General features: G+C 37.6%; 1 protein-coding gene across 8 annotated transcripts in view; it reads right to left on the reverse strand.

The window, feature by feature from the left end:
* CDH12 (cadherin 12) overlaps positions 1-12,968 on the reverse strand; it is a 391,065-nt gene that overhangs the window by 67,157 nt on the left and 310,940 nt on the right. For 7 of the 8 annotated variants that reach the window (XR_003927396.1, XM_030042002.1, XM_030042001.1 and 4 more), the window contains one exon: positions 8,164-8,331. Coding sequence is in view for 7 of the 8 variants with exons in the window: in XM_030042002.1 (XP_029897862.1) it covers positions 8,164-8,331 (168 nt within the window). In the remaining variant the exon portion in view is untranslated. The remainder of the gene's footprint in view (positions 1-8,163; positions 8,332-12,968) is intronic. The other variant, XM_030042006.1, reaches the window with a different exon arrangement.

A 12,968-nucleotide genomic window follows, 5' to 3' on the forward strand; every position in this document is an offset into this window, starting at 1 on the left:
AGCACTGTGCAAATACCGGTCTACTAGCAGTTATTCACGTACTGATTTGACTATTGTTTTGCTGGTGTTAAAGCTGTAGTTAAGTGACTCACTGGTATTACAATCTAAAATCATAATGACCTCTGCACGGCTGCTGGTTTCATGATTGGTTTACAATTGCACGGGCCCATTTCTGGAGTTTTTGCATTCCTGTGTTCTGTCACTCTTTGAAATGGTTGGTTAAAAAATATGTTCAACTCAAAAATACAGTTTTAGTTTACCCAAAACTCACAGGTAAATGGAAATCAGACTTGCTTAAGATTTTCTGACATTAAAACATTTAAGCTTGGTTTACAAAACCAAGCTGGTGCTTTTTTCCCTTTATGTCTTAGTGGTTAGAAAATTAACAAAGACGGAGTAGACCGGGATTCAACCTTCCCTCCCTTTCTGATTCAAAGCAAGCTCTGACTCGGTCTCCCACCTAATCACTGCCTGCAGGCTAGTCTGCAATGAATCTGTCCACCTGTCCTGTGTAAGTATCTCCTATTTGGTATAAAATAAGTAATTAGTTGCTGGAACTGAATTAGGGCATCTTGTCTGCCAGGCAAATTCTTTAATCAATGACAGAAAGACTCATTTTCATTCCGAGAGCCACTGAAGATACAAGTGCTGTATACAAAGCACAACAACTTTTAACAGGAGTACCAAGAGAAGCCATACTTCCCCACCTAAATTGCAGTAGCTAGAATAACTTCCCAGAAAGTTGGGCAGACTTGTTAAAATACTTAATTAGGCAGATCGGAGCTCTGAACCTTAATTCCAAGTAAGTTTTCTAGCAAGTTGTCCAAGTAGGGAGGGAATCAATCTTCCTCTTTTTTTTTTTTTTTTTTTTTTAAATCAAAACCTCTGCTTTCATTATTTTAATTTTTTAGGTTAGTGAACAGAATAATTTCTTAATCACACAGTCCTTTCCTGTAAATGTCTAAATTACTACTGGGTGTGATCTGTGTTGTAGTCTTCTGAAATCTTTAAAAGCAGATACCATTATCTGAGGAACTTCTCTTTCATAGGCCACTCATCCAAAGCAGTGGGTTAAAAGATTTTTCTTTCTATCTCATGTGGACCAGAAGACCTTTTACTTGCACTCTGCATCTGAACCCCATTTTGCAATAAAATCTGAGCAAGACTGGTTCAAAGCCACATGAACGGAATCAGCCACATTTAGTTTACTGAGTGAACAAAATTGACCTGCTTTTATATAGTAAAACCTATGCTAAATAGTGTGTGTGCAATTTCTGGGATGTACTAAGCTTCCCAGAATATATCAATAAATAACTATGATAAGAGCTTTCAATACACAGAGTGTATATGCATAAGGATGTATAGGCAGGCTATTCCAACGTCAGCATTTGGTTGTCTTTTTCTTTCAAAATATTTCTGCAGATTTTAGTCCTTGAAAGTAAACCTATTAAAATATGCTATGAACCAGTAAATAGTCACTGAAAATAGATGCTATCTAAAGGGTAATAATATACAAACTCTATCCCTAATACCATAATTGTGAAATAGAATATAGATTTATATAATAGATCATCCAGATAATAGATCATTCAAGCAGCATGCAAAGGTTATATAACTAAGAGAAAAAAAGCTAGCTCTTTTATAAAGGTCTTTTTTACTTGCACTGAAACTCCTGAAATTGCATCAATGAAAGATATTTTTTTCCAGTTTCTGAATTGTCTGTTTTGTTGACTTTTCTGTTTGAGATTGTTGTTTCCTCTGCTGTCTCCAGTGGAGGATTTAATAAGTTCTGTGAAATGCATTGTATTGGCCACTCTTGAAATCCAAATCCAATTAGTTGCAAACTTCTGCAGTATGGACAGGCAGATGATGTGCAAGGTCCTAGGAATGATCCTTCAACCTTGCCTTATTCAAGGTGTCATTACCAGAAAGATGAATAGTTGCATTTCTGTTTCCAAGCATGTTAGCATTTCCGGAAATTTGCCATGCTCTTTTATGCAAACTAACTTGATGGATTTCACTGGGATGCTTCTGGAAAGACCAATGACAGCAAAAAACTGGCCCTCGTGATGTCTAGGCATTGCTCCACAGCTGTCTGAGCATTTTAAATGTGGTTGCAAAACAGCCCTGAGATAATGGTTTCTGACCATCAGAGCGCTGCTTTTCTTAAAGCCAAGACATGCACAAGTAGACCAAATTCAACTACTGGGTCCAAACCTTAATTCATTTTTCTTCTTTTTAAAACAGTTTTCAGTTATTCCTCTACAATATTGACTTCTCCTGTGAGTTGGAAATGCAATGATAAAACATAGCCTTAGCCAAATAGTTCTTTTGAATAAAAAAAGTAAATTCAGGGAGTGTCACCTTAAAAATAAACCCAACTTATTGCTGACTTCATAAGAGACTTGAGAATGGTCTTTTATTTGCTAATGTCAGAATAAAAACTGTATAGATTTTAAAATCCAATTGTATTTCTTCTACATCAGGGCCTTATCCTCTAAAAGTATATTTATGTCATATTAAAGTAAAAAGACATACTATTCCTTTGACTAAAATGATTCTCATGTGATTTAATTGCTCAGCATATAAGGGTTTATTTCTCTAAATTGCTTTCACAGTCACTCTGTCATCAGTGAACAAAAGAAAGAGACAGGAAAACTGAAGCACAATAACCTTACAAAATATGAATCAACCACTTCACTTAATTGGTTTGATTCCATAAAGTATAATTTATACCAACTAATTATACGGGTTTTGTCATTTAAATGTTGAAGTAAATATAACCCATCCATCCTTTCTTGAAGCTTATTTTAAGAGTTGGAAACAAGCCACGGCTGTCCTTGCAGCTAGCTCTGACTGGTCTAACGCTTGATGCGTTACGGGTTAGCCCATTAGCTTCCAGGAAGGATGTGCTGAACTGTCTTTTTACTTAACCAGCTATCGTGTATGTGAGTAGCCGAGAGAGAAAGGCCATCAGTTCCCTTCTGGACCAGGATGCATGCCTGGATAAACAGCTTTTATCCACTCTTCTCTGTTCAAAGGCAATGTTGTCTTATACCAAATATTCCTTTAATCGCTCGAACATCATTGCTATGATAGAGAAAGTACTTTCCCTTTCAGTCTTTGCCTTACTTTTTCTGGTTTTGGTAAGAATCAAACTTTGGTATGAAAGTCTTTAACAATGTCTTTAACAATGAAACATGCACAGTAATGCAGAATATCAATGTACTAATGAAGAGTCAGGCAAGATGTATATAAAACACTTTTGGAAATACATTTCTACTAATAAAATAATTCAGATTCATTTTTCCTTCTAGTTATAAAGAAAATATCAGTATTCTGAAGTGTCTCAGTTTTCTGAAATGTGGGCCAATAGATACCTGCAGGTCAAACAACTCTGACAGAAATATATAATGTTTAGAGGTTTCCCCTTTGTTACACTCCTCATTACTGTGAGACACACAAGGTGGGAGTTCCCCACTGAATATGTTCAAAAGCACAGGTTCTAAATAAAAAATTCCATGTTCAGCAGGATAGTCTGTGGTTTTTCATCACTGGATGCTGATATCCCACCCGAACCTGTCTGTCTCCTTAAAGGATCCTCGATGAGATGAAGGTGTTCTGTGATACATTTTTTTGGCAAGCTTGTAATGTATTATTTATCAATGTAGCTTCTTCCAAGTATTAATAATATATGTTCTCCCATTTCTGCTGTGAAATCTTTTTTTTTTTCCAGCTTAACTAAGTTCAGAAAATAAACTTAAACTTTATTCTGTGATAATTAATATCTTCTTATTCGATAAGGTAATCTATAGCATGGCATCTTTGGTATAAGCCCTTTGGGAAACTGTGGTCCTGATTATGTGATGCAAAAACATTTACCCCGCAGCAGTTAGTGTTAAAGGACCTTCAGTCCCTTTTTTCAGTCTGAACTTGGACCTCCTGGCTTTGTTGACCAACAGTGAGTAATGTGATACTGGAGGTCTCGACTCCCACCAACAGTGAGGGCCCCTTTAGGTCTTGCCAGGCCTGAACTTGGCACCTACCTGGACCTGATTTTAAAGGCTTATTTTTCACATAAATTAAAATTCTGCACAAGTATCTGTTTAGATATGGTAGTCAGGCAAATGACAAACTCCATTTCCTGGCAGGTAGATACTATGAATCATTGCAACGTTTTCAAAGAGCAAAAGTGAAAAATACAGTTAGTACATTAGAAATAAAATTCATACACAACTTTTTTTCTATCAATTATTTTTGATTAGCTGTAATTAGCCTTGTGTCTCTGTGAATTTCAGGCACACTATAAATCATCTCACATACCGCTTAACCAAATGGGACTGGCTAAGTAAATCCCCATTGACCAGGATTTTTGCTTTTACTATTTTGATTAAGCAGAAGTCCTCAGTTTACGAGAATATAAATATGTTGCCTGTAACACATCCCCCCAAAAAACAATTTTTCAGGTAACTGTCTGCCTTGACCAAGCTTGTTCCAATACACTGGAGTCCCCATACTGACATTTTAGCTTGTAAGCCATGCTAAACGTTTATTATTTTCAATATCAACATAAACTTCCAATATTATTCTCTTCTGTTTTGTTGAGAGACACTGCTATAATTCGGCTTCTGTGACACTTGATATAATTGAAAGAAAAGGTTTTCAACCCTATTATCATGCAAAGCACAGGACAAGCTTGGTCTCTTGTGATGTTTTTTGCTCCTTCATAGCAACAGTTGGACAAAGACGTCATAACTACAGTGCATGCATTAAATGAGACCTCAAGGCTATCTTCTTCAAAGAGGATGATATATTCCGTGATTTCTCTGTGTCATGAAAACTGTCTGACATTACGTGAGACTTGTGTATTTTTGCAACACCACAGCAGATGAAGGCATACACCAAACCAAAAAATTACTAAGGCCCTTAACAGCAAAGAAAGTAAAATATACAGCTCAAAATCAGGCACGGGAAAGAGCACTGGGTGCAAGGAACTTGCCAAAGCACCGAGTTTTCCAATTCCCAGGCAGTTACGTTATTTCCTCTTGCACCTGCGGTACCCTTCCAGCAGCAGGGCTTCCAGCTGAAAGGACAGAGCAGCCTGCAGTGGTGGGCAGTTTAACAAGCACTGGGGACAAGGACAGTGGGAATGTTGGTCCAAAGAGACCCTCTGGGATGATTTGCTCGTTGACCAGATTTGGAGCGTCTCACCAGTGTTTTGACAGGATGTCAGGAAACACAAGGAGGTGCCAGTGGCTGTAGTCCAGGTGAGCTCTGACAAAATAAGGTAAGACTGGACAGAACGCTTAGGGGTGAAATTTAGGCTGGGAAGCGAAAGCTGAAGTTAAAGGCATTCATAGTAGCATAGTCTGAAATTGTCTCACTATCTACAATCAGGGAGAGAAAGATGGAAAGGGAAAGCTTTAAATGCCTGGCTGAGAAAAAGGTGTAAGGAGAAGGGATTCACATTATTGGAAAGTAGGGGCATTTACTAAAGAATGGGTGCTCATAGAGAAGAGGCAAAATTCATTTTGGCCATAGGAAAAACAGGCTTCAGGAAGTTTAAAAACTTTTCTCTGACCATTGTGATTCTAGCTGAAAAGTTCAGCAAAATTTGCAGGTGTTGGAAAGCACACAATTCAAAAAAAATGCAAAAGGACACCGTTCAGATAAAGGGTGCAGTCACCAGAATTCTGCATTCTTCACTGAAGAATGCTACAAAAGGTGATGGTAATCCAGTAGGAAATGCAGAAATAGCAGATCACACAGAATCAAACTAGGGTCCAGTAAGGAGCAGAAAGAAAGCCACAGTATAAAGCCAAGGGTTAAAATGGGAACTAGTATCGGTAACTTTAATGCCTCATGCTAAACAAGAATATCAGCATAATAGGCATATTTGAAATCTGTGGGAAAGAAGGAAATCAGTCAGGCAGTGCAGGAAAGGCAAAGTAGACCTTATCAGTGGAGGAATAACGATGGTTGTTAAAGGAAGCTCTAAGTCAAATGAGACTTAAAGAAGAGAACAGTATTAACACTAGCTAGTCAGGAAAAGTTCTTTAGTTCTTCTAAATTTTACAGCAACCATAATGAGTTTAAATGCAATATCTGTGCAGGAGCAATAAAAGCCAAAATTACATGATGGTTGCACTCAGTTAAATTAAAAAAAAAAAAAAAAAGTGGAAATAAATAAAACTGAGGGATGTTGCTATAAAAAACCTGAATGGGATAGCTGAGACAGTTAAATCACTGTGGATGGTGTGGATGCTATCTAGGGACACCATTTTGAAGACCCACAGCAAATGCACAGCACCCATTAAAAAGCAAGTCTGTAAGGGTAAGCAACATAGCTAATAAAAGCAAGAACACATCCTTCAAAAAAATGAAGTTGTGTCTCAGGGAGGACAATAGAAAGAACCATAAAATCTGCTTTATCTATAAAACCACAATAAAGAAGACAAAAAATGAGTTTGAATAAATCTCTGGCAAACAAGCTAATAATAATTGTCTTTTAAAGACATCTGGAGGCAAAAGCCTGAGAGGAACTGTGTAAAGCCAACCCAAAACTGAGATACAGAAGAAGTGCTCAGAGAAGATAAGATCACAAATGTAAAACTTAATGCATTTTTTTTCTTTGTGTTCAGCATAGAATAGCTAGGAAATTTTTCTATCCTGGAACCCTTCTTTATGGGGGACTCATGAGAAGGTTTAATTAGCTATAGAAGCAGTTGTGGAACGAACAGACACAACAGTAACAAATCATTGGGATTAGCTGTTACATGCCCAAGAGCCTGAAGAATGAAATAAGTGAACTATTATGATGTATAATATTTTGCTTCAAACTACTGTAGCACAAGAAGGCTTGGAGGTGCTAATATAACACTGACTTTTTTCCCCAAAGATTTCCAGGGAGTTCCGAGGGAGCTAAGGATAGATATGACTGACATGCACAGGGCAAAACAGTAGAGGCGGGATTAATAGACTCATGGAGAATATCTCATACTGAAGAAAACTCAACACAGCTTTTCTAAATAAAGGTCATATTTTGCAACACTTTCTGAATTCTTTAAAGAGGTCAACATGCAGGTATATATGAAGGGATGGATTAAAAAAAAATGAGGGGAAGCTGTTGGTTGTGCAAAATATGATTAATCTGTGCACCTCACTAACATCGAGGGTTGTTAAATACAAAGACACCATCTGGGCTAAAAATCATTAGAAACTGAGGAAAATGTTCCAGAGTATTGTTTTGGCCTGTTCTTATGTATACCCTCTAGTGTAAGAGACAGAAGGCGGGGCCAGATGGATCTTTCTCTTAACATGGTCATTCTTGCAGGCAGAAACGCAATATATTTTCACATGAGGAAAAGAAGAATTTTTATATGAAAGAAAAGTGTGAAGTTTCAGATGTGGTTTTGTACCTTAAGGAGCATTTATAATACATGAAGTGGGATTACAATTCACGTGCAGGAAAGATGATTCAAAGTAAAAAGCTGCCATGATCTTACTGCAAATTCACACGAATGTTCTCATATGAATTGCCTTACTAATAAGTTTTAGCAGCTAGTTGTTTTGGCATAGTTATCAAGGTTTATGCTTGATTAGTTTCTGCATTTCAAAGGTACGGAATATACAAAACTTCAGTAAATTTAAGGAGAGCCGTAAGTGACAATCCTGCTAATTATATACAGACTATGAAACCCTTTAAATTAGTATACTTCTGAAAAGCCTCATTTAAACTAATTGATATGAAATGTTGTAAATTGTCAGTGGATGATCACTATTTCGAGGGTGTACAATGCTTAGCATGAGCCAGTTCTGTCTTTTGTACCTAGAAGTCTCAGGTTATAATCTTATGTCATTTGAAGGGGATCATCCAGTTTCCCTTGACAAAATAGTATTTCCCAAATAACTTTTAAAGTGTAAATGAAATGAACTCTCAGGCTCAGGCTGGTCCTGTGGAATGATGATATATTTCCTTTCAAACATTCAAAACTCATACTTTAAAATTGAGCTTTATATTATTTAAAAAACCAACAGTATATTCTAAATATTTTCATTATATACTGGTCTTCCTGGATCTCAATTCCTTATCTAAAGGATTTTTCACATTCATACTTTCAGCCATGCTTATTTGAAAATTAGTGCATTTGGAATACAACATACTCTTAGGAAATCTGGGCGGGTTGTCATTGACATCCGTGAGAGTAATGTTTACAGTGGTAGTACCAGCTAGTCCTCCCAGCTGTCCTCCCATGTCCTTGGCTTGGATCAGCACTTGGTATTGTTCTTTCACTTCTCTGTCCATATTTGGCAAAGCTGTTCTTATTACACCTACGAGAAGAAATGGGAAAGAGAAAGAACAGGTAAACAAAGGGCTGTGACTGTCTGCTATTCCATTTTAATACTGGGTCTCTCGGACCAGGAATGGAACTCTTCCTAAGGGGTTGATAAGAGAGGAGTTCACACAGAAACATGCAACTCACTCAGGCTTTTCAAAAGTGTGCTCCTCAGCTATTCAACCATTTAAAATGACTGCTGTGTCTTTTCAATCAGGACATGAACGGCTGAAAGAGAACGGTGCATTTTCACTAGGGATGTGAATGGTGTGAGCATAGGTTTGCCACATCGGGACCAAAGAACACTGCATTGTGCAGAGCAGGGCAATGTAGGAAGAGATGGCAATGCATTTCAGAGCCTGCATCCTCAACTGTTTGCAACCAGTCACTTGCCATCGCATTTAAGCTACTGTAGGCCAAGACAATATTCCTTCTGTACAAAAGGAGGTCTTTATTAGAAGACTCTCCTTTGCTTGAGAAAGTTTTCTTGATACAGCACATAGATGCCATGAAAACTTTAGGACTTCCCTTAAAAAAATGTAATTAAAATACCATGGTAAGACATTACCCAAATGACTCTTAATCTTCAGTGATTTTGGATAGCTGATGTCTAACTAGCTATGCCATAATCTCCCTTCTGATATGTTGAGAATGTATATGATAAAGGAAGACTTGTAGAGAGCGAGAGAGAGGTACTACTGATCATAGGATTAGCTGATGAGGTTGTAAAAAGCTATAAGGTTTTGGGCTCTCAAGCCTTTCTCTTGAAACCAAATGTATAGGAGAAAACGCATTTCTGTCAAAATTTTACAAATGCATATTACACTGCAAAATGCTATATATTCAGCAATAGTTTTCAGAAAATGGCTAGGTGCAGATTGGTGCAGATCACATGCACAACTGAAAAATAAACCAACTGGAAGCATGCTTCTGCTCTAAGTTATTATTGTTTTAGAAAATATTATTTTCTAGTATTAAACTATTTGGGTTTAAAAGCAGTCTTTTTCCCCTGGTGTTATAATGCGTCTGGCATGATAAGAAACAAGCTTTAAGGGTCATTCTTATCTTTATAGCAACTAACCACTGCTGTGTTAACAAGTAAGAGTAGGAACTGTTCACTTATAGTACTTGTTCAGAGTCTAGAAATAACTTTGACCTAAATCTGCTATTTCTGGAACCTCTTAAAAATTCCCATTGAATTGAATTGTATAACAATTTCCTTTCTCTCCACTTGTAACACCGATTATGATAATGACAACTTTAATAATAACTACTATTTTCTACCTCAGCATGGCATATATTGTACTGCATAGATCTGGAATATGACTAGCAAATACTTAAGAACATTTAGATACTGCAACACTATCCTTTTGAGCTTTTGAAAACAGTGGTGTTCAATGTTTTGTTTGTTCCAGACAGAAATCTTGAACTGTAAAACTGTAAAAATTTGTTCATATTCATGTGAGATTTATGAGAAAATCTTTTTGTAAATAGAATGAACATTACTAGGCTTCCTCTTGAATCTCTTAATCCGTACTTTTGCATTGTGGAGACTATATGTTCCACAGTATTTTACAACATCCTTGGTATGCTCATTCCAAGGAGAAAAGAGCTCTGAGAATTAAAGACTTCCCTTGTTATACTAGCAAAACAAAATAAGTAGAAAACGTGAAAATTGGCAGATAGTAGGTTGTAAGCAGGAGATGCAGTTCATCTGATTGTTATACCTGTTTTAGGTAGAACTGAGTAGCTTTCTCAGTTAGAAATATTCCAGATGGTCTTCACAAAATGAAGGATTGGCTATCACTCTAGTAGTAATGTTCCCAATCACCCACTGTTTATTCCTGTCTGGAAGTACAAGGTCATTCCATATATTTTTCCGTAAAAAACCTTTGTCTCCAGCAAAAAAAAATCAATGAGAATAATTTCCATGTCTAGCAGTTCATAAGCAGTTTTCCCTTTTCTACCTACTCTATTTCAAAAGCATAGGAAAAAAACCCTGAAAAATACTATTTCCACCAAAATCAGAAGTTCATATGGACAGGACAAAGGTGATTTAAAGTTTTCTGACCAGGAAAATAGAAAACTAAAATGGAGATAAAAATCCATGGGAAAGAAAGCACTACAAATTTTGGTATTCCAGCTTCAGCTTGACAAAGAATATCCAAACTTTAAATCAAAGGCTTATTATAATGTAGAGTCCTTATGTGCATGTAATGGTGTTCTGAGTGTTTTTAAATCCTTCTACCTTAAGATTTTGCAGCAAAGATTGTTCAGCTCCAGAACTGAATAACTTCGATTTTTTTTTCTTTGCAAATGTCATCAATATCAAATGTGCAGAAAAGTATGGTCTCGATGAGGCTGCTGAAAATTGAAAATAGTATGTATGGGACCTAGGCCAGAAGATACACTCTGCAAATTTATTGAGCCGTAATTCAACAGGAGATGATCCACTTATGTGGAAGAGAAAATCCAGGTTCCGTGAAAAACCTCCTGAATAAATATTAACATCAATACTCCTGCTGACACCAATTTGGATTTCAAGAATATAACTGAGGTCAGAATATGGACTAGAATACCGGGTCTAAGAAAAAATTGGAGACATCTAGCCATAAATAAGAATATTGACCTCATAAACATATCAGAAGTTTGGGTGGAAAGAAGTTTGTCAAAAGGACATTTTAGTAAAAGAACAGAACGTACAGAGGAAAGATAAGTGAGGTTATCTCTCTTAAGAGAATTGCTCCATGTTAAAGAAAACTCACATTAAAATCAGAAGAGCAATTTCATAGCAACAAGAAGTAACCCCCACATATAAGATTTGAGGCCTTAAAATGTGCCAGTCCAACAGCTGCTCTCCAGCAGGGACTGTAATGCATTTAACCTTCCTGCAAGAGCAATAAAAGCTAACTCTTCTGCTTCCAGAGTTTGCTTACCTCCAGCAAAGCACTGCAAAAAATTAGGTCAGTAAAGAAGAGGAGTAAAGGGGCAGCTGTGACATTCAGACCCATAAAGGTTAAAAACTCTTCAAGTGTACTACATTCATATCAGAGCAAATGTTTATCACCTATCAGGAATGATTTGAGAAAGGAGTATGTGTAAAGTCATGTGCATGCCAAACACAATCCTTCTTTCATATACAAAGTCATGGTCAGTGGTTTCACTATTACCACTTTGTGATGCGATCTTGTCCTGGTTTCAGCTGGGATAGAGTTAACTGTCTTCCTAGTAGCTGGTAGGTGCTATGTTTTGAGTTCAGTATGAGAAGAATGTTGGTAACACACTGATGTTTTCAGTTGTTGCTCAGTAGTGTTTAGTCTGAAGTCAAGGATTTTTCAGCTTCTCATGCCCAGCCAGCAAGAAAGCTGGAGGGGCACAAGAAGTTGGCACAGGACAGAGCCAGGACAGCTGACCCACACTGGCCAAAGGGGTATTCCAGACCATGGGAAGCCACATCTAGTGTATAAACTGGGGGGAGTGGGGCGGGGGATCGCCGCTCGGGGACTAGCTGGGTGTCGATCGGCGGGTGGTGAGCAATTGCACTGCGCATCATTTGTACATTCCAATCCTTTCATTATTGCTGTTGTCATTTTATTAGTGTTATCGTTATCATTATTCGTTTCTTCTTTTCTGTTCTATTAAACCGTTCTTATCTCAACCCACGAGTTTTACTTCTTTTCCTGATTTTCTCCCCCATCCCCCATTGGGGGGGGGGGGGGGTGAGCGAGTGGCTGCGTGGTGCTTAGTTGCCGGCTGGGGTTAAACCACAACAGATCTTAAGGTAGTAATAGAAATTTCCACAAGCATATCAGCTTTTGTGTGGTAGAAGCTAAAAAGTACACAGAATGTTTGGAACTGTTTGGAAAGGAATAAAGAACAGAAGCGTTATAATTAAACCATTTTATATATATCTATATGAGCTTCCTTCTTGAATACTGTGTGCTCTTTCTCATCCCGAGAAGGATGAGAAGGATGATCAGTGTTACAGAATGGCTTCTGTTTAAAGAAGTCTTCGATCTAGAAAAATGGGAACTGGAGGAGAATATGGGTCCATAAGGTCATGGGGAACTAATAAATAGGAATTAACTGCTCACTGTCTCGTGCAATATAAGTGTGAGGTATGAAATAAGTTAAGAGGTGTTGCATTTCAAAAAAGCAAGAGGACCTGGGTCTTCACCCAAAAAACCTTTTGCTGTGGAATTTCTAGTCACTGGGTGTGCAGATACTAAGCTCCTGGACAAGTCAACTCTACTGGGAAGCTGACAAGTTACGGAGGTGAAATCCTTTCAGAGTTTTAGTCACATGGACACTGCTAATCGCCCAGGAACTTCGTAAGAACAAGTTGTTGAAGACTAGAAGAGTATTCAGGGGGTGCATCACTAAACATTTCTTCTTTTATCCTTCACTAGAGCTGAGCAGGCCATCACTTTTGGAAACATGACACAGGGCAGCATGGACCTTTGCTCTGACCTGGTATGGATGTTCTTAAGTTCTTTAAATAACTACAAGGTAATGTCTCAAAATTGTCATTAGAATGCAAGAGACAGCAAAAAAAGCCAACAACAACAACCCCAAAAATGCTTATCCATCTGCCAGCACTTCTGAGTTTGTCTGTCATTTTGTACCCAAATG

Source organism: Aquila chrysaetos, chromosome 18 (assembly GCF_900496995.4).
Source record: "Aquila chrysaetos chrysaetos chromosome 18, bAquChr1.4, whole genome shotgun sequence".
NCBI classification, from domain to species: Eukaryota; Metazoa; Chordata; class Aves; order Accipitriformes; family Accipitridae; genus Aquila; species Aquila chrysaetos.